This window comes from Macaca mulatta, chromosome 1 (genome assembly GCF_049350105.2).
Source record: "Macaca mulatta isolate MMU2019108-1 chromosome 1, T2T-MMU8v2.0, whole genome shotgun sequence".
Taxonomy (NCBI): Eukaryota; Metazoa; Chordata; class Mammalia; order Primates; family Cercopithecidae; genus Macaca; species Macaca mulatta.
The window spans coordinates 120,537,436-120,565,371 of record NC_133406.1 but is presented as its reverse complement, the minus strand read 5'-3'; the positions used below and the strand labels follow the sequence as shown (position 1 = coordinate 120,565,371).

At 42.5% G+C, this 27,936-nt stretch overlaps 1 protein-coding gene across 2 annotated transcripts; it reads right to left on the bottom strand.

The window, feature by feature from the left end:
* Window positions 1-798: 798 nt before the first annotated feature.
* HMGCS2 (3-hydroxy-3-methylglutaryl-CoA synthase 2) lies at window positions 799-21,769 on the bottom strand. 2 transcript variants are annotated; one of them, XM_015149389.3, is made up of 10 exons: window positions 21,601-21,769; window positions 16,820-17,274; window positions 12,248-12,373; window positions 11,501-11,665; window positions 9,637-9,802; window positions 7,793-7,963; window positions 5,658-5,764; window positions 4,926-5,051; window positions 3,176-3,287; window positions 799-1,261 (listed from the first exon to the last, which is right to left on the bottom strand). In XM_015149389.3, the coding sequence occupies exons 1-9, from the start codon at window positions 21,702-21,704 to the stop codon at window positions 3,181-3,183; spliced, it is 1,527 nt and encodes a 508-aa protein (XP_015004875.3). In that variant the 5' UTR covers window positions 21,705-21,769; the 3' UTR covers window positions 799-1,261; window positions 3,176-3,180. The 2 variants fall into 2 exon arrangements, with proteins under 2 accessions (XP_015004875.3, XP_001114146.3); XM_001114146.5 differs by having other exon boundaries at window positions 799-1,253.
* Window positions 21,770-27,936: the final 6,167 nt, after the last annotated feature.

Genomic DNA, 27,936 nt, shown 5'->3' with positions numbered 1-27,936 from the left:
CCTGGGAAGGCAGTCAGCTGATGCTGGATTCGCTGAACAAATTGGGGCTTATCCGGGATTTGTTGTGGCATGACCAGCCTTGAGAAAAACAGTGAAGGGAACAGATCCAGCTTCTCATTCCCGTGGGGCCGTTTTTAAGCGCTCCCTGAGGCCTCCTCTCCTGCCCCCACCAGTTCTGCTCCCCTCCAATAGAAAAGATCCTCTCTGTTTTCCATGGTGCCCTTTCCTCACGGGGGTGGCTGAGGAAACTTTCTAAAAGGAAGTGATGACAACACCCTGATACTTTCCCTCTCCTCCCACTCCCTTCCTCAATTCAATCCCCACCTCCCTGAACCATTGCTATTTTATAAGAGGACCCTAGAAGAAGCAGTGCCCTCCCCGAAGGGGGAAAGATCCTGTAATGGAATAATTTCCTGCCAGGTATCAACATTTATTTAGTTTTTTACTTTTGGCTGTAGAAGGCAAAAACTTGTTAACCTTTGCCTTGTGTTTATTTGTTCAAATAACAGCAGCAAGGAATGACCAAGAAGATCTTAACTACAGCTCCTGCTGGCCCCTGTCTGCTGCTCTCTGTCTATGCAGTGTCTTTAGATCAGGGCTGGAGGAAGCTGTGTTCTACCATTCTTATTTGCCTTGTCTCTGTCATAGTACTTGGCATGTGGCAGAAATACAATGGAATTGCGAGGGGACAGAGGCAGCCTGTGAGGCAAGGACCCAGCCCTCTGACCCAGGAGGTCTAGCAGGCTTGCTGCCTGTTAGCTGGGTTTGTATTCTGGGTTCCAAGAAACACAGGAATCATTTCCTCTTTCTCCCTTTTTAATTGCCATATATTAGCTTAGAACAAGATACAAAATTTGGAGATTCACAGGAATGGCACCGAAGTTTAACAATATTCATAATAATAAAGTTATAACACAGGACAGGAAAGTTTATCTGGATCTTGAAGGCAACAGCTGATCCGCATGCACATTTCTGGAGGCCAGTGATTCATGAAGAGATCTTTGCTCCATTGCTCCATCTTGCTCTTCCACAAAGGACCCCTAGTCCTTAGCACCACAAGCCCAGGACAGTGATTACAGCATGGAGAGGAATGAAGGGGCTGCTAGGGATGGCTCCTCACTCTACAGGGCTGATGCTTATGGGGCTACTATGTCGATTCAAATTCATTTACCAGCTAAGAGTGGGATCTTCAAAATATGATTCACGGGCAGAAGCTCTGCTAGCATACGTTTCCCAGGAAGCTCTCCACGGATCTATAGAACTTAAATAAACAAAAGGTCACTCAATCATGGGTCTCCTCTTGGGCACCCTGCCCCCAGTGCCTGCTTCTTGCCCGAGGTGTGGCTGTGCAGAGGGGCTCTCCTAAATGTATCCTGAGGGTGCTCCCACTAGGCACCCAGTGCCAAGCCTGGACACCTGAGGGATCTGTGCCCAATGCTACTGGAGCCAAGCCTGGGGGTAGGCAGGGTCCCCCATCGCACATCTGCTTGTGATAGGAAAGCAGGAGGGGCAGGCTAGGGCAGTGCAGAGAACTGCAGAGCTCCACCACGAGCTCTGCATCGACAGCAACCCTTCATTTCTGCTAAAATCTCATTGTTGGAAGTTCACTGCTCATATTAATAATCAATATGAGAAAAGTTCAAGAGTTCCAGCTTTTCTTTTCAGGTATAATGCTGCCTAAGCACTTGTGAGAAGCTTGTCTACCATGAGAGGGAGGGAGCCTGATGTGGAAATTCTCTTTTAAAAATTCCAAATTTCTCTTTCTCTCTCCCTTTCCCCACTCCCTCCCTATTTCTCCTGATAAATGAACTAAGTCGACACATTTAACAGCCCCTCTTTGCTACTGACCTGCCCTTAAGAACCGTATTTCCAACACGCACACAGGCTCCCAGGCAGTACCACAGTCTTCAGGGCCTGCTAACTGAGCTCGCCCTCTCAACGGCATCCTGCGGCCCTCAGCCCGCTTGTCCACCTCTCCTAGCCCTAACAACACCTGGGCTGCAGCAGCCTAGCACCTGCGAATATCCCAGCGGTGAGGAATGAACCCAGGATCCCTCCAGCTGCACTTCTGCTTCCTCTGAGGTGGCTGTATCTGTGCATCTCCGCCTCCCACTGACTTCTTCCCTCTCTTCCTCTGCTCCATCCCTGCCTCGGCACACCTTTTTCTTCTTCCCTCTCCATCTACCAAAAGGAGGGGAAAATCTTAAAAACTTGAGCATGGAGACTGCACTAATTAAAATGTACGGGTTGTAAAATAAATCTCTTCTCACTCTATCATTCCGTTTATCCTACCTATTCGGTCAACTGAAGGCAGCTACCTGGGTTCATACAAGATTCTTATTTTGAATGTTTGCTTTCCTTTTAAAACGATCATAAAGCATTCTCCCATTTCTCCTCTCCCCACAATCCTCTTTCATTTTGCTCTCTTCTCCCTATCCTTGTGTCCATGAATTTCCTGAACCTCACTGCTTCTCCCCAGAAGGAATCCCATGACATAAGAATTGTTACACGACCCTTAGCCTAAAACTCCCTCCAGCGGAAGTGCCTGGCTTTAAGGGACTCTTCAACCCACCCGTTTCCTTATGAATTTGTCTCCCACACATTGGTGTGTACCATTTCTGAGGCTCTGGGGCTGCTCATCTTGGTTGTTCTGTTGCTCATCAGATCTGCTGATCTCATCCCCCTAGAGTAATGATTTCTGTAGGTTCAGGTTCATAGCCTGTTCACTCAACAGATGCTCTGAATGCTAATCTGTCAAGCTTCTTCTAGGAGAGCTTCCTATCTTCAGCAGATCAGGAAAACAAATCCCACTCTTATTTCTCACATTCAAGATTTCAGAACATGTTTCTCCCCCCAGGCTTTTGCCTTCCAAGGCAAAGAGCCTCAAGAGTTTTAATTGGTCTTTATGGTGCAAATCTCCACTTCTGATTAGTTTGAAAGCTATGAACCCTCCCTGGCCTGGTTAATGTTCCCAAACTGCAAGATTCCTATTCTGAATACTTGCTTTTCCTTTTAAAAATACCACAAATAATGCTCCCATTTCTCCTCTCACCCCAATCCTCTTCCATTAAACTCTCTTCTCCCTGCACATGTCCCCACCCTCTCTCTCTCTGTGTTGTTACCCGGAGGAAGACTTTAGGGTTTTATGCCACCAACTCTGCAAACTCTCACTCACCACCTTTAGATGGGACGCCGGGCATACTTTCTGCGATGCAGCTCGTCCACTCGCTCCAGGTACCAAGTACCTGGGAAAAGGCTGTTTGTGTCACCAGGTGGGGAGAAATTCGCTGTGGAATGAGGAGAAGAGGCAGTACTCACAAAGAGTTGTATGAGTTTTTGGAAGAGAAAATGGTCATGAAGATGTCTGCACCTCCACAGTGAAGCTCTCTTGGCTGTGCTGAAAGGGGCTACAAGGTCACCCTCAGTCCACCAAATAGAACACTGGACCCGTGGAACCAGAGGAGCGGCCATCTTGAATCTAGCACTTAAGGCCTTAATAAAAGGCTATTAAGACTTTTATTATAAGAGTACAAAATTTTCCTACAGCAAGCATAGCCTTCCTCCACTGAAACCTTCATCCCATCCTTTTGCCAATAGTTCCTACTTTGAGATGTAATTCCCAGCTTCCTGTTTCCTAACAGACACTTCCTTCTAAACTAAATTTTCTGGTTCTGATTCATTGCAGTATTTCACTGCTTTGTCCATGAATGTTTGTCCTAGAGGTCCTATTTTTTTTTCTTTCTTTTTTTTTGTTTTGAGACGCAGTCTCGCTCTGTCACCCAGGCTAGAGTGTGGTGGTGTGATCTCAGCTCACTGCAGCCTCTGCCTCCTGGGTTCAAGCAGTTCTCCTCAGCCTCCCAAGTAGCTGAGATTACAGGTGTGTGCTACCACATCCATCTAATTTTTATATAATTTTTATTTTTTCATATTATATTCATGTTTTTATATTTTTTATATTTTTAGTAGAGATGGGGTTTCATCATGTTGGCCAGACTGGTCTCGAACTCCTGGCCTCAAGTGATCCACCTGCCTCTCCCTCCCAAAGGGCTAGCATTACAGGTGTGAGCCACTGCGCCTGGGTCTATATTTATTCTCATTGTCTTTCTTTGCTATAACATATCCACTGGTCCAGAAGAGAGCAATGACCACTAGGTCTAGGTTTTCTGGAACGTTTCCAATTCCATATATTCTGTCTTCTTTTGAGACCATGCTACAAACATGTATCTCAAGTTTTGCTTGAGAATATATATAAAACCTATAGAAACCATGGTAAAACTGTGCAGTACCATGGTTTTAAAACCACTAACTAATCTCTCTAGTATTACATTTGGGTTTCATTTTCCTTTTATTTGTCGCTTTTGGGGCAATATTTTGTTTTTATGTTTGGTGGAGAAAGAGGGCAATTTGGAGGAGACAGTAATATTAGTTGATAACATATTTATGTAGAGTAATTCATTTAATTTGTTTGGAAATCCTGCAAAATCAGTATGATTTTAGAAGTAAGACCACTGAGAAAAGTTTAACAACTTTTGCAAAGATAAACAGCTAGTGAGTGGCACAGCTCAGGGTTAGATTTGGATATCTAGCTCTAAAGTCTGCACTCTGTCAACTGTTGCAGACAGTATTTTCAAAGACTATACTTCTGGCTTCCATGGGACTACACATTCTGGGTGTTTAGCTATATTCTATACTGGGAAGCTGCATCCTGCCTCCCTCTTCCCAACTCTATCCTCTGTTTTCGCAACTACTTCTTGCCCCTTTGGACAACAGATCTTCTAGCAAATCTTCTCCCAACCATATCTCATAGAAGTCTTGACCCTGGACTACCACATTCTAGATTTCTGAGGAATCCCTGACTCCCAGCTACTGGAATGGGGTCTGAGATGAGTTACCTTCTCTTCCTCTCTTCCTGCCCCTTTTCTTACCCTTATGGTAGAATTGCTCTCTTTGGTTCATTATTTCTGTGAACTCCTCAGGAGACATACACTTTCGGGAGGCTAGGCGCTTTGGCAGGTCTGATGTACTGGACACCAACTTGTCCAGGGGAGAGCCTGGTAAGCAAAAGCAAGATTGTTATACCTTCTTCATTGTCATTATCACTATGGCCAATCACGAGTCCAACAGAGAGTCAGGTTCTGTGGGAGGTTACACCCTGGAGGAATGTGCAGTGTGTGTGGCTTAGAATACCACGAAATGATAAGCAAACATACTTGTTAGCAAAACGGGCAGGCAGACACACTGATTTGATCAAGGTGTATGCCACATGGTACTTAGATGCATGTCCTTAATCACATCAATCACAAAATAATCAATAAATTCTTATTAGGTATCTCAAATCCATCAACTTCTCTTTAATCAATTGCAACCAAGCAACCATTACCTCTTGCCTGAACTATTTACTGGAACAATCTAAGTGGTTTCCCCATATCCACCTTTGTTCCTTTTCAATCTAGTCTCTAAGTAGTAGCTAAAGAAGTGCTTTAAACACATAAATTAAACCAACTTACTCCATGCTTAAATCCCTTCAGTGATTTCCTTTGCTATTAATAATAACATTAACTCTCTCAAGATGGCAGCCTCGGCAATGGTGGGGAAGAAGATGGTTATTCTACCAGATGAATCTTGTCAGGATTGCCTACTAGAAAGATGAGACTCACCTGGAGAAGCATCCTGGGACACTCGAAATGAAAAGAAACTTGCTGCTAAACCAGAGCCATAAGAGAAGGCACCAATCCTGGAGCCAGCCAGTTCTTGGGCAGAGTGGCTATGGGAAAAAAATCAAATAAAAACCACATTTTATATATGTATATATATAATATATTCTGCACTGCAAATAGAACAACAGCCTATCATCCCGATCTTCTCCCTGTCTACCTCACATAACTAGAAATGGGTTCCAGGCATCCTACATAAAGAGGGACTTCTGGTAGACCTCAGGGACAGGCCTATGTGTAGGAAATCTTGCCAAAAGGAAAGCAGCTAATATCCCAGCTATATAAGGCAGAGAAACAACAAGATAATTTTTGGTGTACATAGAGCTTCTACCCTCTCATGAGGACAGGATAAATTCAGCACCTTCTGAAAGTGCCTCCAAGTGGAGATCAGACCACTGGACTCACCCTTCAGGCTCACATGTTGACTGGTAATGGTTCAGCAGTCATAATTTTTGATCATCCCCTGTGAGTAATAATTTGATCAAGTTCACCCATAAGCATTTTTTCCTGCTTTTTTTCTTTCTTTCTTTCTTTCTTTTTTTTTAATTTAGCAGAGTCTTGCTTTGTTGCCCAGCCTGGAGTGCCTGGAGTGCAGTGGTGTGATCATGGCTCACTGTAGCCTTTACCTCCTGGGCTCAAGTGATCCTCCCACCTCAGGATTCAGGATCCTGAGTAGCTGGGACTACAGGTGCAAGCCGCCACACCCAGCTATTTTTTTCTTTTTTGAGACAGAGTCTCACTCTGTCACCTGGGCTAGAGTGCAGTAGCTTGATCTCAGCTTACTGCAATCTCTGCCTCCCGGGTTCAAGCAATTCTCATGCCTCAGCTTCTCGAATTGGTGGGACTACAGTCGCGAACCACCATGCCTGGCTAATTTTTGTATTTTTAGTAGAGAAGGGGTTTTGCCGTGTTGGCCAGGTTGGTCTCAAACTCCTGACCTCAGATGATCTTCCCACTTTGGCCTCCCAAAGTGTTGGTATCACAGGCATGAGCCACCGCAAACATCCATGGCTAATTGTTTTAAAAAATTTTGTAGAGATGGGGTCTCCCTGTGTTCCCAAGGCTGGTCTCAAACTCCTGAGCTCAAGAGATCCTCCTGCCTCAGCCTTCCAAAGCGCTGGGATTACAGGCATGAGCCACCTCACCTAGCCCTTTCCTATGTTATATGCAATACTTCCTTATAAAACCCACACAACAGAAAATGAATAGAAATAACATCCAACATTTGAGCACCTGCTGAGCACTGCTATTTTAATTGGTTTAGATACTTAATGCTCATAAAAACAGTAGAACACAGGTATCGTGATTGCACATATGCTACAGATGGGGAAAATGAGGTGCATTGAGGTTAAGTATTGTCCAAGGTCAACCCTAATAAGTGGTTAAAAAATTTTGAACCCAAGTTGTGGGCTCTAAAGTCAGACCCATTTAACCACCATGCTCTACTACATATAGAGATTTTAAATAAATGAGACAAAAATATGCATACAAAAGCTACTGTTTTCTTCATGCACCCGAACAGATCTTGCCCATCCCTTGACATCATGTACTTCACTTTGGAGACCACTGTCTGATACAGACTGTAAATCCGCCTATACATACACCTTTGGTATGAGTTTCTTTCATCTTCCTTCCTTTTCCTGCCTTCTCCCTCCCCTCCTTTCTTTTATATTTATTTATTTATTTATGACAGGGTCTCATTCTGTCATCCAGGTTGGAGTCCAATGGCACAATTATGGCTCACTGCAACCTTCCACTCCTGGGCTCAAACCATCCTCCCACTTCAGCCTCCCGAGTAGCTGGGGCCACACGTGCACACAACCATGCTCAGCTAATTTTTGTAGAGATGAGGTTTCACCACTTTGCCCAGGCGGGTCTCGAACTCCTAGGCTCAGGCGATCTGCCCACCTAAACCTCCCCAAATGCTGAGATTACAGGCATGAGCCACCATACTAGTCCCCTTCCTTTCTTTTAAATTTCTGAGCCAGAAGAGAAACCCAATTTTTTTGACCCCACAGACCATGGTGGTGGAGGCTGGGGGTGTGCATGTAAGACACAGAGCCAGACACAGTACTCACTGGGACAGAAGTGAGGCCAGGCACCCGTACAGGGATGAGGTGTACATGTTCCCATTGTGCGTGGAGAGGTAAAGGGAGGCCTTGGTTTTCTTGTCGAATATGTCCTGAGAGGCCTTTAGAAGTGCTTTATCCAGGTCCTTGTTGGTGTAGGTGTCTTCCAGCTTTAGCCCCCTGTGAGGCAACCAGAGGTAGCCATGTGAGAGGCCAGGGGAGGAGAGGGAGGGAGCAAGGGGGAAAAGTAACAGCTTCTGGAAAGAAGACTTGGCACATGTTTTTTCTACAATATTTGGAAATACAGAACAGCCCAAAGGAGAACATACCACTAATGGACTTACCATTCATATTTTTCTGGTGGAATCTATCCCTACTTTTATACAGTTTACTAGAAAATTAGAAAGAAAATCATGCTATGTGTTGTGGTTAGCATACTTTCTTAACTCTGTGTGTGTGTGTGTGTGTGTGCGCGCGTGTGTTTTCCCACGACATTGTAAAACATTATTTGTAAAGGGTGAAGAATGGTCCATGACAGGATGTACCCCACATTAACCTATCTTCTTGCTCCTGTTCCTTGCTAGTTAAAACACTACAGTGAATAGGTAGGTGTTCTTTTAAACACGTGGGATTACTGAGCCCAAAGGTTGCACATCTTTAAGGCTTTGGCTTCATGCTCTTCTGTTACTCCTCAAAACACCTGATTCATTTACACATCCACTACCGCCCATTTTCCCATAGCCTTGACAATTCTGGGTATTCACATTTTAAAAACACTATCTAGAGAAAATGGTAACTTGAGTAAACATTTTATTAATGAACATGCACATTTAAAATGTGATCATATACATTTCTTCTTTGAGAAAATTTTCTGTTCATATTGTTTGCTCATTTTTCTATTAGGGTATTTATTTTATTATTGATAATATATTTATATATTAAAGATATTAAGCTAGTATATTTGGTATACATTATACTTTTTGTTTCAATAGGGCCGGTCTTACAAGCAGTGTTTGTGCTAATTTTGATGTTTTAGTTAGTGGCAGGGTTAGGAGTACTAGTTAGTAACAGGGGCTACACTTGGTAGCCTATTCTACTGTTGATAAAATTGACCGAAATTTGAAATAAACAGGTACCAAGAAGAAAGGGAAAGATTCCTTTCCCAGTGGAAACTGTATTGAAGACATTTCTTTGTAAATATTAGTGATTAGTGTGGTGAATCAATAAACAGCATTCCTTCTGGTTTTTCACATCTAAGGGGGTGAGCTGGAATATCCCCATTTTATAGATGGAAGAAAGTGAAGCAAAAAGCAGGACATGAATTAAGACAATGACAAGTGAGAATGGGACCTGACACTTCGCAAATTGCTACCCTGTAGTGTGATCATCTACTTCTATGTTTTTGTGTCTGTTTAGACTGTGAGATCCTCTAGGGCAGGGATCATGGAGTCACATTCATTTTGGTACCCTGAGAGGTTAGTACGATGTCTAGCACATAACATGTTCAGAAAATGTTTATTGACTGAATGATTTCGCTATTCTTTCTTTCTCCCTTCCTCCTTTTCTCCCTTTCTCTCTTTCTCTCTTTCTTTCTTTGTTCTCTGCAGTTTCTTACTGTCCCTTTATCCTGCAGTGCTGCCAAATCCCCCGTGTTTCCCTGCATTAACTCATGGAGGGCCCTACCCAGCCAATAATCCATTGCCCCGCAGAAGGACCTAGGATGGTTCCTGTTCTGCTGGAGGATTGCCATTTGTCCCCCACAGGGGTGCTGGTGGTCCAGACTCAAGGCATGAAGAAGCCTCCTTCTTGCTCACCCCTCACCAGCCTCTAGGATCCCCAAGAAGAGGACTCACCTGAAAGCCTCCAGCCCCTTGTATAAGCTGGTTTGTGTGTCACTGCTGGCTGACAGGAAGTCATTGAACATCAGGCGAGCCAGAGACTTCTGGACCATCTTGCAAAAGGGTGTGTGAAAGATCATGTACTGTAAATCGTCAAGGGTGAAGGGTCGATCACTGCCAGCTGGAAGAGGAAGCGTGAAGGCAAGGATGGGGCATGAGGGGTGAGCCATTTAGATCTCCTCCCTGAGATTTAACTGTGTCAGGTTTCTCCAGGCCTCCCAGGGAACTACTTCCCACCTCCTGCAAACGCATATAAGCTTTATTTATTCATTTTACATGCACTTACTAAGCACTCTCTACTAATAAGGAAAGAAGGGAAAGAAACAAAGTCTTTGTGTCTACTATTACCAGTCTCTATGATACTCATCTCAAATCAACCTTATGTTATATAATTTTCTTCATTTTCCAGAGGGGGAACCCGTCTCCAAAACATCGTCATCTGTCCAAGGTAACCCAACTGTAAAAAGGCTAGTTTGGGATTCAGGTTCAGATGTTTCTGTCTCTACTCTACTGACTGTCTCTCTCACTCTGAAGAGGAGTGCAATGCAATCTTTGCCCTTAGGAAAGATTACATTTTAGTGCTGGGATCCAAAGCCTCATCTGTCACATTATATATGCAAATAAGGAGTAAAATTTAAATGCCACAAGAATTCAGAGGAGTTAAGAGCAAATAACCAATTACAGAAGACAGACAGAGGCAGAGAGGCCCAAGGCAATTTCTTACCCATAAGGTTCACCTCTGGTAGGTGGTCCTCCACCCACTGCAGTGGGAAGAGACAAGAGGTAGCTCTTTATGCCACCCCCAAGGCATCCATGCCTTCTCCCACACTGCAATCTGTCTTTTGCGGATACCCATCTGGTCATGCCTGAGCAGACAAGAATACTATTTATTTCTTTAAAGTGGGTTTAACTGTATTTATTTTTATTTATTCATATGTTCTTAGAGACAGGGTTTGTTTCACTCTGTAGTCCAGGCTGGAGGGCAGTCGCTTGATCATAGCTCACTGTATGGGCTCCTGTTCTACAAGCAATTACCCCCATCTCAGCCTTCTGAGTAGCTGGGACTACAGGCTCATGCCACCATGCCTGGCTAACTTTTGTATTTTTTTTTTTTTTTTTTTTAGAGACAGGGTCTTGCTTTGTTGCCCACATTGGTCTCAAATTCCTGGATTCAAGTGATCCTCCTGCCTCAGCTTCCCAAAGTGCTGGGATTACAGGGGTGAACCACCACTCCCTGCTTCTCTGTATTTTAAAAGGAAGACTTATTTGCTTCTTTTCTGCTTATGAAAGCAGTACATATTTCTCAGCAGGGAAATTTCAAAACTAAAGGTGAAAATAAAATCAACCTGCAATAGCACCACAAAGAGAAAAATCACTGACAACACTTTAGCATATAGAAAATATAGGTACGATTTCCCAACGTCAGACTTTAAAAGATGGTAAACTACAAACCAAGCACCAAACCATGCCTGACTTAACCAGAAACAAATGCCAACCACTGTGGAATGTGGTTGCCCGGCCTCTTAAAGCCGTCTCCCCGAGTGGCTGACATCCCTGGGTTTCATACTGGGGGCCTTGCCCTGGATTGTTTACTTTCTTTTATTTAGCTCAAGTTAGAAGCCGTTTTACATCTGACCTTGAATGACATCCAAATGGATTTTAGCATAGACCCAGGGAAGAGTGTAGGAAAGAGGACAGGAAACAATTCTCTTGACATTATTTTCAAGGCAGGAGAGAAGAGACCTTGCCATGGCCTTTGGGTACAAACTCTTGGCCTATGTGAATAGAGCCCCTACTGTCTGGCCTCTGAGTCGCATACCTTGCTTCCACTGATTCTGGATCTTTTTACGGTATGAGGTGTAACATCGATCCAAGGCCCGCAAGTAGCACTGGATGGAAAGCTTCCCATCCACCACTGGGTACTCCGAGGCCAAATTTGGTTTGTAGAAGTCATACACATTCTCCATATGGGTTCCCCTCAGTCCTGGAAAGGCACACAGAGGGTTTCAGAGACCATCCAATGCAGCCTACCTTGAGCACAAAGGATGAGAGAACCATGTAAAAAGAGCTTTCTGGTCATTATCTGTGTCCCATGTCCAAGTTTGAGCCCATTCAACATCCCTCGCATATTCAAAAGGAGTTGGACAGGTTGTTGGTATTACACAAATGAGATGTACATTTCCTTTTCCTTACCTCCATGGGCTTAACAAAACCTGGAATAGAAGCCAAGAGTCTCAAAGGAAAGACTTGCGCTTTATATCCAGTTATCTATTTTAATCTTCGATTGCCAGAAGAGTTCCCTAAGGTTCCTCACCAGTATCTGCACCGCTCATTTCATGCATCATTATGCCAATGCCTGATGACACAGGAGAGGAAACCTGGCGGATTCCCCTCTCCTATTTCTCCTCTCCTCCCTCTGCTCCACAGATCAGCCCTTTTTAGAGGCAAGCAATACCATCCTCAAACCCATACCCCAGCCCTGAGTAGCAGGTGTGCCAATGTGGGATTAGGATCTATGTTCTTGGCTATGCCATGCACAGCCTCTTGGTAATGGTTTACTACAAACCTCGCTCCAGGGCCAGAGGGGCCTTGGGCCCAATCAGCATAGCCACAGCTCCGGCCCCACCTGTGGGACGAGCATTACCACGGGGATAGACGGCGATGTCTCCACAGACCACCATGGCATAACGACCTGTAAAGAGAAACAAGAAATAATTACCATCACTACGAAATCTGGAGTAGATTGAGTGCCTACTGTGTACCAGGCACAATTCTAGGTCCTGGATATAGAGTGATAAACAAAATAAAAACTCCCAGTCCTATGGAGCTTATGTTCTAGTGCAATTCATGATACATTTGAAATGTAAAGTCAAAATTTAGCATCCTGACACTCTGTAAAATGCTCATTTATACAGAATTCTGTCTCTGACTCCAGTGAAAAATGTGTTAATTGACACTTTTGGAGAAAATTCCGGTTTGTGTTTGTACTCATCTCCTTATGGCACTCCATGATCCTGAAATTATATCCTAAATCATAGAAGGTAAAGGACAGGGAGGGAAACTAACACTTAAAACACTAGTAGGACACTAGTTATCCTTAAACAATTCTTCAAACAATCCAATGAGGTAGGTAACATCCACATTCATAAGTGAAGACGTTGCCTTCCTGAGAGACTGAGTAACTAGTATAAGGTCACATATCTAGTTAATATGGATTTTGATATTCAAACCCAGGTCTGACTGGATCCTGAGCCATGTGCCTTGAATTGCATGGCACTACTTTCAGTGTGAAAAGAGTTTATGTAGAGTAAATGATCCATAGTCACTAACTTTATGATAATCAGACTAGTATTCAATAAATAATTGTGGTCTTGACTATTATGTATTCCACTTTCATCTGTCAGAATTACTGTCCCAAAAACTCGAGTTCATGGGTGAGATATGGTAGTAATTTTAGTATTCTGACCTGTGAGGAAGCTCCCAGTATTCACCCACAGCACTGCTTTGGGAGACATATTTCCATATAATTTAATCCTCATGATAAATCTATATAGCAGATATAGTTATCCCCATCCTACAGATGAAGAAACTGAGGCCTAAAGAATTTAAGCCACTTGCCCAAAAGCCACACAGCTAATAAATGGTAGGATAAGGATTCAGAGTCAGGACTCCAACCCAAATTCACTGAAATCCAGGAACCTTCTCTTAAGAATTATAATAATCCCAACTCCAACATCAATGAAAAAGTATTGTTTTCTTCCCCAATGTTATGTGCACATGTGTGTATATACATATGTGTGTATATATATATTTACATATATACACACACACAAATAATTCATATAAAATATATAAATGTAAGTATATATTTAGTATATATAAATATATTAGTATATGTATATTGGTATATTTAATGTATACAAATATATATTTAAGTATATATAATTTTATATACATAAAATTAAGGGAAAACAATACTTTTTTCTACCTGTATACACACACACATTTTGAAAATTTTAAGGGTTAGAAATGATTGAAAAGTATTTAGAATCCATTTAGGAAAAGACCAGTAAATTTGATTACCTAAAAATCAAAGCCTTCTATCAGAAACAAAGTCAAAAGACAAATTGGGGAAGTATTTACAGTACTTACAACCAACAAAAAGCAGTTTCTCTTCATTTATAAAAGTTTCACTAAAAAGGCAAACTAGGCCGGGCATGGTGGCTCATGCCTGTAATCCCAGCACTTTGGGAGGCCAAGGCGGGAGGATCATGAAGTCAGACGATCGAGACTGTCCTGGCTAACACAGTGAAACCCTATCTCTACTGAAAATACAAAAAATGAGCCAGGCACGGTGGTGGGCACCTGTAGTCCCAGCTACTCAGGAGGCTGAGGCAGGAGAATCGCTTGAACCTGGGAGGCAGAGGTTGCAGTGAGTGGAGATTACTGCCACTGCACTTCAGCCTGGCAACAGAGCGAGACTCTGTCTAAAAAAATAAAAAATAAAAAATAAAGGCAAACTATATAATAGAAAAACGGCCAATAAACAACATAGAAATATTCAAGATTTCTTACGATAAAAGAAATGCAAATCAAAAACATTATCATTTTACTTGTTAAATTAACAAAGATTGGAAAGTTTGATAATATATACATTGTAGTAATGTAAGTTAGTACAACATTTTGGAGAAGAATTTGGCACACTTTATCAAACTTTTAAATCAACCTATCCTGAGATTCCACTTCTAGGAATTTATTAACAATATGGGACTAATTAAATAAAATGTGGCATATCCATCAAAGAATATTGTGGTTTTAAAAAGAATCAGATGGACCTTATATATGTTGATACAGAATTATCTCTAAGACCTAAGAGATGAGGAATATTTTATACAATGTTTAAAATGGAATAAATACGTGTATACTTGTAGGACCTAGAAAAAATATTGGAAGAATACAAAGAAACCACTAGTGTTAAATTTTGGGAAGTGGTAACGGGGCGGGGCGGGGGGTCAAATGAGGAGTTTTTCTTCACTTTTTTTTTTTTTTTTTTTTTTGAGACGGAGTCTCACTGTCACCCAGGCTGGAGTGCAGTGGTGTGATCTCGGCTCACTGCAAGCTCCACCTCCCGGGCTCATGCCATTCTCCTGCCTCAGCCTCCCGAGTAGCTGGAACTACAGGCACCTGCCACCATGCCCGGCTAATTTTTTATATTTTTAGTAGAGACAGGGTTTCCCTGTGTTAGCCAGGATGGTCTCGATCTCCTGACCTCGTGATCCGCCCACCTTGGCCTCCCAAAGTGCTGGGATTACAGGCATGAGCCACCGCGACCGGCTGAGTTTTTCTTCACTTTATATACTTTTGTGTATGGGTATGTTTTTTTCCAAATACAAATTTTAATTACTTTCATTTAAAAAAAAAAAAGACAAGAACACATGGGGACTCCCAGCCAATCTGAGCCAGAAATACTCTTCTCTTTCCTCATGCCCTCCTCTTTTCTCTGGAGTGATTCAGAACTCCCTGAGTCTCAGAGCCACTCCCTCCCACCTGAGGGTCCCCAGGTGAATGACTGGTTAGGTCAGAAGCAGAGTTCTCATTCACACTGGCATCCTCTGGTCCTGGTGGTTGCTGTCACCTGCGGGGTATATAGTCCGAGTGTCTGGGCTCAAGCTTAGGTGTTTTTGTTTTAAATACTAACTAAAAATTCACATTTCAATAACTTATTTTTAAAATTTTTACTTTTATACCAAGATACCATATTTTTTTTAAAAGATGCATTTGCAACCCCATCTGTGAAATACCCAGTCCGTCAGAAGAATCTACTCATTTGAAATGGCGTGCTTAAGGCTGACAATGATCTCAAGAATAGGCTCTTTGATTTTTGGTTAAAGGCTGGTGAATGCCCCTTATTTTTCATTTCTACTCCTCAACTAAATAATTGGTTGGACATATCTGGTGGTAATGGTGGTAGGGGTTACTAGAGAAGTAGTAATACAAGTATCGAGTAGGAGAGGCACTTTAAGAACAGACTTGATGATGTAGACTGGACCATCCCATGTCAGTGGAATTGTTAATGATGGAGCCAGGTAGGGCAGTTGGAAAAGCATGGAATGGACTTTTGGAATTGCACTGTCTTGCTGCATGAACAGAGATAAACTGTTAAACTCCTCTTGACCTCTTTTTTCTAAAGCAAAAGATATTGAATTAGATAATCTCTGAGGACTCTGCCAATATTAAGGCTTTTTGATTAATTTTATAATTAATGCTCATCATGGTTTCTAAGGTTTTTAATCCTAGTTTCGAACTTAGTAAATAGAGTGTCTTAACTACTGCCAACATACTTTTTTATATCTTTATGAAAATTTCACATTTCTATGAATTATTTTATTCAATCCTCTTATGAGTTAAGCGAGGCAGATAGGCATATAAGAATCCTGAGGCTCAAAAGGTTAAGGAATTTATCATTGTTTATTGATAGAGCTATGGCTTCAAACTCTCATATTGTACTGTTTCCCTTGAATTGTTTCTTGCCATAATAACAGGGGTTAGTCCTCCAATACAGCATTGGGAGAAGATATAAGTAAGATACAAGGTAATGTTAATATGTTAAGCAAAAAACAATATCCGAGGAGCCAGCTAAGGAAGAAAGAGGAGAAATATTCACAGTCTATCCTGTGGTTTTCTGGGCCTATTTCTACGAGGGTGTTTTTTTCCTGAACATCTAAACTTGTATAAATCTTTCAACATCACCAATCTCTCTCTCAGAGACTTAGGATATGTTTAAGAGAAACAGGTACAGTAAAATAGGAAATATATCAGATGTGGTTTGGCATTTTTGCCTCTGCCACTCACTATGTGTAGGATATCAGATCTGCCATGTTCTCATCTATAAATCTGGTATAATACACACTTCCTAGGCTGTTGTAAGAATTAAACGAATGGCTATGTGAACATGCTACCTAACTGTGTAAAGCTATATAAGTCTAAGTGGTTATTGTTGGATGATAGCAGCAGCTGTGTGAATATATTGTCCTTCCTTCACTAGATGAAGCCACCTGGGGAACTGAAAAGCAAAACTGATAATATTCAGCCTCCAATCCCAGCACCTTTCTTACATAAGGCTCGTGGCAGTACATACCATCCCAGGAACTGGACTCCATCCAGTTGGCAGCATTGAAGAGGGAGGCAGTACCACCGTAGCAGGCATTGGTGGTATCTATGCCCTCAATATCAGTATTGCCTGAATCCTGGAAGAGTTCCATGAGCACTGTTTTGACAGCTTTGGACTTGTCAATGATGGTCTCAGTGCCTACTTCCAGCCTGCCCACTGAGTCCCACGGGAGCTGTATGCGCTCCATCAGCCGTTGCACCACCGTCAGGCACAGGGAGTTGATGTCCTCTTGGACTGAGCAGAAGCCCATACGAGTCTGGCCCAAGCCCACTGTATACTTTCCTGCTTCCACATTGTTATATTTCTCCAGGTCAGTTTGGTCCACATATTGGGCTGGGAAGTAGACCTCCAGGGCCAGGATGCCCACGTCTTTTGGCCAAGTATCTGTTTTGGCCAGGGGGACAGCAGAGGCTGTAGAAAACCTGTGATGGAGATAACAATCAAACTCCCACTAATGGTCTGTAGATAGTTTCCTCAAAAGACAGTAATATAGCAATCATTTAATTAATTTTCTAGATGTTTTGAAGCTATGTTATCAGATGACTACAAATTTAGTATTGTTATATCTTTTCATTGAATTGACCCCTTTATCCTTGTTAAATATCCCTTTTCGCCTTTGTGATATTCTTGGCATAGTTTCCTTTCCTGATATCGATATAGCTGCATTAGCTTTTTGCTTACTGTTTGCATGGTATGTCTTTTTCTGTCCCTTTTTACTTTCAACTTCTTAGAGTCTTTATCTTTAACATACGTCTCTTGTAACCGGTGTATATTTTTAGTCCTTTAAAAAAATTTTAATAAGTCTAACAATAGTGGTGTTTTAATTTGAGTATTTCATCCATTTATATTTGTTGTAATTCCTGATATAGTTGGAACTAAGTCTTTGTTTTTTTCTTTTTTTTTTTTTGAGAGGAGTCTCACTCTGTCACCCAGGCTGGAGTGCAGTGGTGTGATCTCTGCTTATTACAAGCTCCGCCTCCTAGGTTCATGCCAATCTCCTGCCTCAGCCTCCCAAGTAGCTGGGACTACAGGTGCCTGCCAACATGCCCAGCTAATTTTTTGTAGTTTTAGTAGAGACGGGTTAGCCAGGATGATCTCAATCTCCTGGCCTCGTGATCAGCCCACTTCGGTCTCCCAAAATGCTGGGATTACATGCATGAGCCACGACCCGGAACTAAGTTTATGTTTTTATTTGTTTCTATTGGTCTCATTTGTTCTTTGTTCTTTTATTCCTCCTTTTCCATATCCTTTTTGATTAAGCAAATATTTATTATTCATCTTATACCCTCTTTTCCTTTTACTGATGACCTTAAAGATTATAACATGCTTAAATGGCTTGTTGAAATCTTACTTAAATTAATACTTCTTACTTTTGGAACACTGCAAAAACTTTAGGTTGCCTTTATTTACTCTCTGCATCCTTTTGAACTATTATTAGCATATACTTTACTTCTACGTGTTATAAGCCCTTATAGGGCTTGTATAAATCTTTCAACATCACCATGAGTAAAAATATAATCTTTACTCATTTTAAAAGTATACCTCTAATTATATGCCTTTCTCTTTCTTCTTTCTTTTTTTCTACACAAGAACATACCCACTGTTTTCCTACTTATAAGTAAGTTTTCTGCTAGCTGATTTTTCTGATTGGGCCTTCCAGTGTTTATTGAGCACACCCAACACAGTTCTAGTCCAAATACACAGTAGTGAATCAGACATGCATTGTGCCCATAAAGAGAGCATAGCCCAGTGATAGAGGCAGACATTTTTACAGCTAAATATACAGGGAACACAGAGAGCAGAAAGAGCAATTCTAAATGAGAGCAGAGGAAAAAAAAGGCGGGGGAAAGGGGTCAGCAAAAGAGGGGAGAGATAAGGCCGGGCGCGGTGGCTCAAGCCTGTAATCCCAGCACTTTGGGAGGCCGAGACGGGTGGATCACGAGGTCAGGAGATCGAGACCATCCTGGCTAACACGGTGAAACCCCGTCTCTACTAAGCGGAGCTTGCAGTGAGCTGAGATCCAGCCACTGCACTCCAGCCCGGGCTACAGAGCAAAACTCCGTCTCAAAAAAAAAAAAAAAAAAAAGAGGGGAGAGATGATCTATTTCTTTTCTGGACCAATCCACTTTTATTCAACCCAGATTCTTAATATCCCTGGTGAAAATCTGTGTTCCCTTTTGTATGGGAGCATATGGGAGGTGAACTTGGTGATCTCTGTACTGCTACCATACAAAAGTACTTCCTACCTTCTGTTCACTTCAGCAACATTCTTCATTTTATAGATAGTGAAACCAGGGCACACACTGGTAAAGTGATGCGCTCAGGGTAACTTCATAGTTTATCACGTGTTAGAAATATTCTGTCCCTTCACTGCCTTGGGTGCCAGGGTTATAAATTTAGCTCCATTCTACAGGAGCTGAAACTCAGATTGAATGTGTCTATCAATCACCTTTGGGATTCTGAGCCTCTGGTAGCCCCAATTCTCCCAGCAGGAAGGTCACTTTTAAGGACAGCTGTCAGGCAAAAGTGGATCATATGATCACAAGATAGTGAAGCAAAGTGATAAATACACATTATATCTGACAGGAGAGGTTTGGAGTTTATTTATCTGCCCTGTTTATTTGACGCCCTCCAAATAACTGGAGTTTGTACTCTCAAATATTTACAGAGGAGCTTCCCCAGTACCTAGGAGCTAATGGTTAGCCCGTGCTTGTACTGCCAGCTTGGCTGCCTTTCTCCCAGCCTCGTTCTCACTCTGCCTTCTCTCTGGGCTGACTCCCTCCCTTTCTTCCCAGTTAGAAATCTAAGCTTGCAAGAAGAAGCTTAGAACGGGTCAGTTGGTAACTTTTGTAGCTGTCTTGGTGGGGAGCTATTTCTAGAAATGGATTATAAAGCCTTGAAGAAAACTAACACGTTGAGGCTTCGGAAGCTTCAGCCCACCGTAGTTAAGAGTATCCTTCTCATCTTGTGCTTTCTCTAAAGAATGATCACTTTGTGTAATTTTAAATCATTTTCTCCTGGTGTTGCCCACTTCAAGAACATGTACCACATCTTTCCTTCTGCATTCCATCTTGCCTCCTTCCCTTGTGTTTCAAAATTATTACTACATTTCAGGCACTGTGCTGGGAAGGGGTTGTGAGGGTCGAACAAAGAGGTTGGACAAAGAAAAGAAGAGGGCGAGGTTCTTGAGACCTCCTTGACCAGTGTGAGGAATGATAAGCACACATATAACCCAACTTCAAGGCAGAATGTAGTCAGGGCCACAAGAGGGATGTGGGCAAAATCCACAGGCGTTCAAAGGAAGCAGAGATTTCAGTGGGTTGGAGGATCAGGGAAGCTTGATGGAAGAGACTGCATTTGAGGCAAACCTTGATGGATGACAGACTTCTGCCAGTGAAGAACTGGAGGGGAATGAAGGGGCAGTGGCCACAGCAGGGGGTGACTGAACAACTAAGGAACCCTGGAGATGCAGGTGTGTAGGGGAGCAGGGAGACAATACGTGAGAAATACAGGACATGGAGGGCACAAGTCTTGCTTAATTTTGAAGACAGCAAAGCAGATGCTGAGATGGAAGTCACTTTTAGGTTGGAGTTAGAGCCAATGTGGGTTGGATTAAAGGCAATTAGCCATATAGAGAAAAGATGATTCATGAAAAGCAATATTAGTTCAAGCCATGCATAATGGGATGAACTGTAAATACACCAGAAAGGAAATGTGAATGATTCCAAGAGTTTGAACCAAGGAAGTCAGAATGTCGGGGAGGATTGATGTGTGTCTTTTGGCTGATGGCCAACTATTGCTATCGAAACAAGCAAACCCACATCAATCTCTTCTTCACAAATACAGAAACAGGTTAAATCCTGAGCTGGGACATTTAACCTACGTGCAGGGTTTGGCAGTGCATGGGGAGAGTGAGGCGATGGTAGCACAATGAAGAATATAAGAAAGCTACGTGTATCAGCCCCTACCATGCGCATCTATACACCCAGGTTCCCTGGGTATTTGGCAAGGAAAGACACTAGATCAAAACCATTTTTCTAAATATTTAGTAGTCATAGAATATAAAACTAGTCCCAATGTGTAATGAATTGTTTGGGGACTAGACAGCAACACATAGGTGGCTGGGAGCCAGAGGCACTAACGACAGCTGTATTACCATCATCGCTGACTATGGAAAACATAAGCACTTGAGCCACATTCAGGCAGTATTTACAAAGAAAAGGAGTGTGTCTGTTCTTGCAAAGAACATGTACACATACACACATAAACACACATTTCCCCTTTTCATAAAATTGGAACACAAGACAAACATAGCTTCTTATCCTCGGTCCATTTCTGATCCTGTTGCAGTGATTTAAAGTCACTGGTTTTATTAACACTGCAGTTGGCGCAGGGTACTGAGGGTCTTGGCAGAGGCTAGGGGTAAAGTTTGGAATGGTGGTGGAGAGAGGAGAGCTGTGGCCCTGGTACTGATATTTCTACTGCTTCATGCAGTTGGTGGAGTAAAAGATGCCATTGCTCACAAACACAGCATGTGTCAGAGGTTTGGGCTCTTCTCATTCTACAGCTGAAAGGGATTGTCTGTTTAGAAGTGAGCTAACTGAGACCCTGTAAAGTTAACTTGCTTGTCTAAGGCTGCTGTGCACAAGCCTTACTAAATTTTGAGTGAGATTCTAGTGAGTTTTCCCCAAGAGCAGGCCCTCTGTCTCTTTTACTAGTTACAAGATGCTTATCAAAAAGTGACTCACGTTTGGTGGGTTGCTGGGAGCAGACGAGCAGGTGTGAGGGAGGCTTCCTGCATCACTCTTGTCAATTGCAGAATGTGCTTCACTGGAGTCAACAGACGCTGCATCTCCAAAGGAGCAAGCAGAAAGCCAGCAGCTCACAGACCTTGAAAGAGATGCCCAGCGGTGCCCAACAGGGCTTTATAAAGCCCCAGGACTCCTGCCTCCTTAAGCCCCGCCTCTGCTCACCGTGGCTCAGTCTGCTTCTAAAACTGGGCCAAAGGGCTCACTCAGAACATGGGCGAGTCAAAGACAAACAGCATCTCTCCAACATGTACATAGCTGCCCTGCTCTTGAGCATGTGTGGGAATGGCTGGGCGTGGTTCCTCCTACTCCATCAGGCTCTGTGGCAGCCTTGTGTCTGCCCTGCCATCTAAGCAGGGAGGTTATGATGTTCCCTGTTGTATCACGTCCCAAGGTAATCCTATGTGGCTTGTTTTAGACCCTGGCTCCTTATCTGTATTACTCACTGCGTGTTCCACACTCCTCTCTGTGGTGTTAGTTGTTATTATTTTGAAGTGCTATGCATTACAAGAAACATCTTTCAAAACCAAAGGGAAGCTCTTTTAATAGTAGCTTTTCAAGGAGTTGGGAGTGAATGCTGGCACACAGGCCAAGGGCTGGGCATTAGAGTATGTGGAACCTACTATATTTCTTCTGTTTATTGTCCACCCTTTTATTTGTACAGCTCTACACAGTTTCCAAGTGGATGCAATTACTGTTGTAGTAAAGGGACAGGAGCCTCAAAGAGGTGACAGTTTGAAGCTCAATCTCCTAAGGAGGAAAGGTTTACTTTATAGATGAGGTCAGAGTTATGTATAAAGGAGTCATTTTCCGAAAGACCTACAGCTAGGAAGCTGCAGAATGAGAACTCAACCATGTCTTTTGACTCCAGATTCTGGTCTTTCTGCTTTGCTCTTCTATTACTCAATAAAAAGGCTCTTGCCATCTGATTTTCCAAATGAATGTCTCCCTCCACTCCTCCCACAGCACCAATCTTCCTCTACCTTTTACAAGAATCATGCATTCACTCCTTAGTTCATTCAATTATCCCCACCACCAACCCCCTGTCTAATATGAGCCTGTAGAGAACACAGAAAAGAGCTGGAGTGGTTCCTGCTTTAGGGGGATATAGTTGACTTCATGTTCCTACAGACAGAGAATGTCTAGGTGCCCCCAGCGGTCCAGGATATCTAAGTCTTCCATCTTTTTTTTTTTTTTTTTTTTTTTGAGACGGAGTCTCGCTCTGCCGCCCAGGCTGGAGTGCAGTGGCCCGATCTCAGCTCACTGCAAGCTCCGCCTCCCGGGTTCACACCATTCTCCTGCCTCAGCCTCCCGAGTAGTTGGGACTACAGGCGCCCGCCACCGCGCCCGGCTAGTTTTTTGTATTTTTTAGTAGAGACGGGGTTTCACCGTGTTAGCCAGGATGGTCTCGATCTCCTGACCTCGTGATCCGCCCGTCTCGGCCTCCCAAAGTGCTGGGATTACAGGCTTGAGCCACCGCGCCCGGCCAAGTCTTCCATCTTATCTTTAAATTCTTATCTCCATATATCTTGGTGCGGTGGTGTTCTAACTCAGTCTCCTACCTTGCTGTGTCACCTCCTGCTCTTACACTGAGCCTTTTGCAAAGTTCTATCATCAGTGAAATTCTTCATTTCCAATCTCTTCTCAGAAATACCTGTTGCTTCTTGTCAATGCAACACACTTTAAGTGCTTACAACAAGGCCTGTGTCCTCTTTGCGTCACACTGTTACTTCCAGGGTATATCTCCTCTTCCTCCTCTCAAAAACCCTGCTGTCTTAAAGCACATGCTGCAGTCTGTGCCAACCCAGTGCCCTTTATTCTTGCAGCCAACTAACTGTCATGTTCCACTGTCCCTCATTCATAAAATTTAAGCACATAGATCACCGCTTTCCTCTTCACCATCAGACATCACAATGGATGTGAGATGTCAGTCTCCACATAAGATAAATCACCTGCCCTAGCCTCTCACTGAAGCTCCCATGTCCATGTCCATGTTGATGGACATGACTTTAGCCTCCCACTCCACAGTCATAATGTGGACTTTGTTATTACAGTGTTCATGCCACCTCCAACATTTTAATTTCATGCGTTGCAATTTACAACCACTTCTATCTTCCCAGCTCCTGTTTAAAGTACCCCCACACCTTTTTCTCCCACTGAGACCACCACTGACTCCTCTACGTTTTTACCATTTATTACACCTCATCACCTCTTTTCTCTCCTTACGCAGCTCAGATTAACCATGGTGCCTCACCATAAGCAATCCCTTGCACACACTTTGCCATTTGTGCTCTCTGTTGGACTGGCCTACCAAACCTTCAATGTTGGTTAAACCCAACTCTTAATCTACTCTACGCCTGCATCTGAGCAGCTAACATAGACGAAGAAAAACACAGCTTTGTACTAACTTGTTAGCTTTAAATGTACAAACATGCATCTCAAGTGGACCCTCACCATGGCCTGGTAACTCTACTACCTTTTCCCAGTCCATTTGTTCTCCCATCCCAAGAGGGCTAGTCACAACTTCTCTTCTGCCATAGCCCCTTTCTACTCATTCTCAGCTAATCACTTTGACTCTCAATTCACTGAGAAATAGAAACAATCAGAAAAGAACAACTCTATTTTCCATTAGCAAATTTGGCAGATTGCCTGCCTTTATACCGCACACACTGCCTTCTCACTGCCTTGTCACCATGTGGAGGAACAGTCCCTGCTCTGGCCTTGGGGCCAGCACCACCACTTGTGCACTGGTTGTACTGCTTGTTTCTCACATAAGGCTGTGCTCCTGCAGTTTTCCCCTCTCTTTCTCATGATCTATTTCCCCTTTCTACTATATTCTTCTTAGTGTTCTTATACAATTCCATCTTTAAATACCTCCTCTTGACCCTATATGTCTTACTGAATGCCACCAAATGTATGCTGTCATCTATAGCGAAATTTATTTAAAATGTCTGCTCTCAGTGTTTTACATGCTTACCTCTCATTCTGTCTTTAATTGACCACTTAGGCTTTTGCCCCCAGTGCTCCAAGGAAATCCCTCTCATCAAGGTCACCAGTGGCTTCCTTATTGCCAAATGCAGTGTTTGGTCTTGAACCTTCAGCAGCAAATGGCAAGGCTGCTCGCCCTTCTTCTCAAAGCACCTTTTTCACTTTGCCCTTAGACCTGACAATCCCATGGTTTTCCTCCAAATCCCTGGTCACTCCCCACAGGTGCTCCCCTCTTTCTGATCTCTAAATTTTGGACTACTTGGGTAGTCTCCACATATTCGTTATTCCACTAAGAAAATGGATACAACTCAATAGCATTCAAGTAAATTTAATGTGGCCCAAAACTGCCTAGGTAGGTAGGGTACTTAACCTAATATATAAACAAACTGCAACTTAACCTGAGAGTATATTCATGTAACAAGTAACTGAGTCTTGACCAATCATAGCAGCCATGCTTTCAGTCAATCACAGGCTGCAAACTGCCAAAACGTGTTCCTGAAAGGCAAATGCCAACTGTAACCAATCAAGCTATTTTTGTCTCTAAATACTGACAGTCCAATATTTATATTGGAGCTCTCTAAATCTTTACTAATTCAGGGTGCTGACTTATTCATGAATGGTTTCTTTGCTCAAATAAATTCAACGAAATTTAATTTGTTTAAGGTTTTTCTTTCAACACTAGAAACATTAAACACTTACACAAACGTCACATGGGATTATGGATACGTCATGGCTCAGTTTGATAGAATTGAAGACCAAAACCATCCAATGCAATACAAATATTAATTAGTGTATATAACGAATTAGGCACTGTGATAAGCATTGGGAATACAGATAGATGGATCAATTTCGTTCCCTTCTCTCTTTTAAGCTGACATGTACTAAGTAATTACTGTGTGCTAGGCACTGTGCTAAGTACTTTCCGTTCATTATCTCACTTAACTTTTACAATTGTCTGAAGTTGGCACTATTGTTAAGCCCATTTTACAGATGAGGAAGCTGAGGTTCAGAAAAATCATATAACCATTTGCGGTTTTAGACCTAGGAAATGGCTTGAATGGGCTTTGAATCCAGAAATCTGGCTCTACACAAAACCTGAGTCAATCATGACCATTTTTGACTTGGAAAGGCAGAAATTTTATACGGCCAATCTAATACTAAGTTGATCCTTTGGGATAAGGGAACTTGTAGATTGAGGAAGCACCAGGAACGTATTATGTAAAGTATAAATTGAGGGAAATAATAGTAAAATACCATTAGGTGGTAGTTTTTCATACTGAAGGAAATATATGTGACTTAGTCAATAATTGTATTCAAGTACAATCAAGTAATTGGTTTGTCTACTAATTGCTCAAAGTGTTGAAGAAAAATGGAACACAACATTTGTGTCTGAAGAAGATCCTACCTCCCAAATACTTAAATAAACCCACATTTTGACACTTCTTAAATGAAAACAGACGTATATTTATTTTTGCTTTGAGACTTTAGGGTCCTTCAACTCCCAGACTTCGGTTTTTCAGCTGAAGTGTTGATACAAGGATTAATTTAAAATGCCTGTTACCTGCTAGATAAGCATTAAAAGTCAGAAAAATTGATTGTTAGGGATTTTAGAAGTTTAGTCATCTAGGGTGAGGTCTTGCAAAAACAATGTTTGTTTTTTAAGCAATTCTGACAAAACAGCTGGTGTAGGAGAGCAAAACTATAAACAAGGCTCCCAGGCACCTGGATTTGCCTCTTTTAGCCCACATAAAGATTGCAACTCTTCTACCTCAGAAGCCCACTGCTCTCCTTTCAATAAATGCTCTGAAAATGCGTTTACCCCAGGTTCCCATGACTGATAAATTGAAGCAATCTTTTCCCATTCAGATTTGCCCTTTACATCTCAACCTAAGGGAAAAGAACTTTCAAAATTCTCGGCATCAGACAGTGGATAGGAAAGCTATTTCTACGGAAAGTCTAGACCTAGGAAGAAGTCTTTATACTTGCCGGGTCTTTGTACCTTTGGAAATGAGCCCCGTTTATTTCACGATAGTAATGCGGTACTAGCATATCTGGTGCTTCATCAGTTTTCAGTTGCTTTTGCATACAGTCTTTTCTCATGAACTTTCCATGGAGTTAACCTGAATTGTTAGCCCCATTTGGAAGATACGGACGTTGAGGCTTTGAGAGATTAAGTGACCTGGCTTGTGGATATGTGATTAGTGACAATGGCTGGGAGGGCATTTGATGGCCTTGGCTTCAGACCTAGGGCTCTTTCACTGCACCTACTTGTGGAGTCTGTGGAAGGGGAAGAGCACATGTTGTCTGTGATTTTGTCACTGGTTAGTACAATCTCTTATTTGCCAGGTCTTACCTTTTCTGATTGCCTGGGGAGATATTCAGACCTTTGATTTCAAAGCCTGCAGAGTTTGGTGAGGGAGGAGTCCTGAACCCTGTGACTAGTATATATAAATTCCTAGCTAATTAGGTGAAAGGTCCAGAGGAAAGTAGGGGAAAGGGCATGGAGTCTGATGCGATCTCCCAAACAAAAGCAACGAGTACTGGCGTATTGATGCTTCTCAAGTTTCACCCTTCCAGGTGTTCCCTAGTGTGCACCTTCTAGGGAGCAAACCTAACAAGCTAATTGGAGTCTCAAGTGGGAATTAAGTATTTGCATGGGGTGACCTAGTGTGCAGCTGCCCATGGCTCTCAAGGACCTGACCCTGGCATCGCCCCGTGTCAGTCCTTCTGACTATTGGTGTCTATTGTCAAGCTTTCATCTTCACAGACACTTAAACAATTTTTAAAAAATCTGTTCTCACAGCCATTTTATGTCAAACAAATAATGTCACAAAGATACCCAAAACAAACTTCCTTTTCTTTTTTTGTTTTTGAGCTCTAGAAGTTGATTGATAGATAATTATCAAGTATTTGTCCTAGTTCTTACAGTTTCTATTTGCATAACATTTTATCATGTCATCACTTTTCTACCTGGCAATATGGCAAACTGTCATAGGCTGCGTAGTGCTTCTTCCAAAATCAAACTGGAAGGCACTTAAAAAAAAAAAAAAGAAGTATTAATTTGAAAAACAATTTATTTAAAAATCTGAGAGAAATTGTTCCTGGACCAAACGGAAGGTTGGGCTGTTTATTCTTGCGGCCCAATAATGAGATGCTGGTGAACTGGGAAAGAAGAGAGTTTATTTCTGTAACCGGGTACGGGGAGAAGGCCTGGGAAATATTGCCAGACCAGCTCAAAATTACAAACTTTTCCAGGGCTTACATATCTTCAAAGCTATATGTCAACGT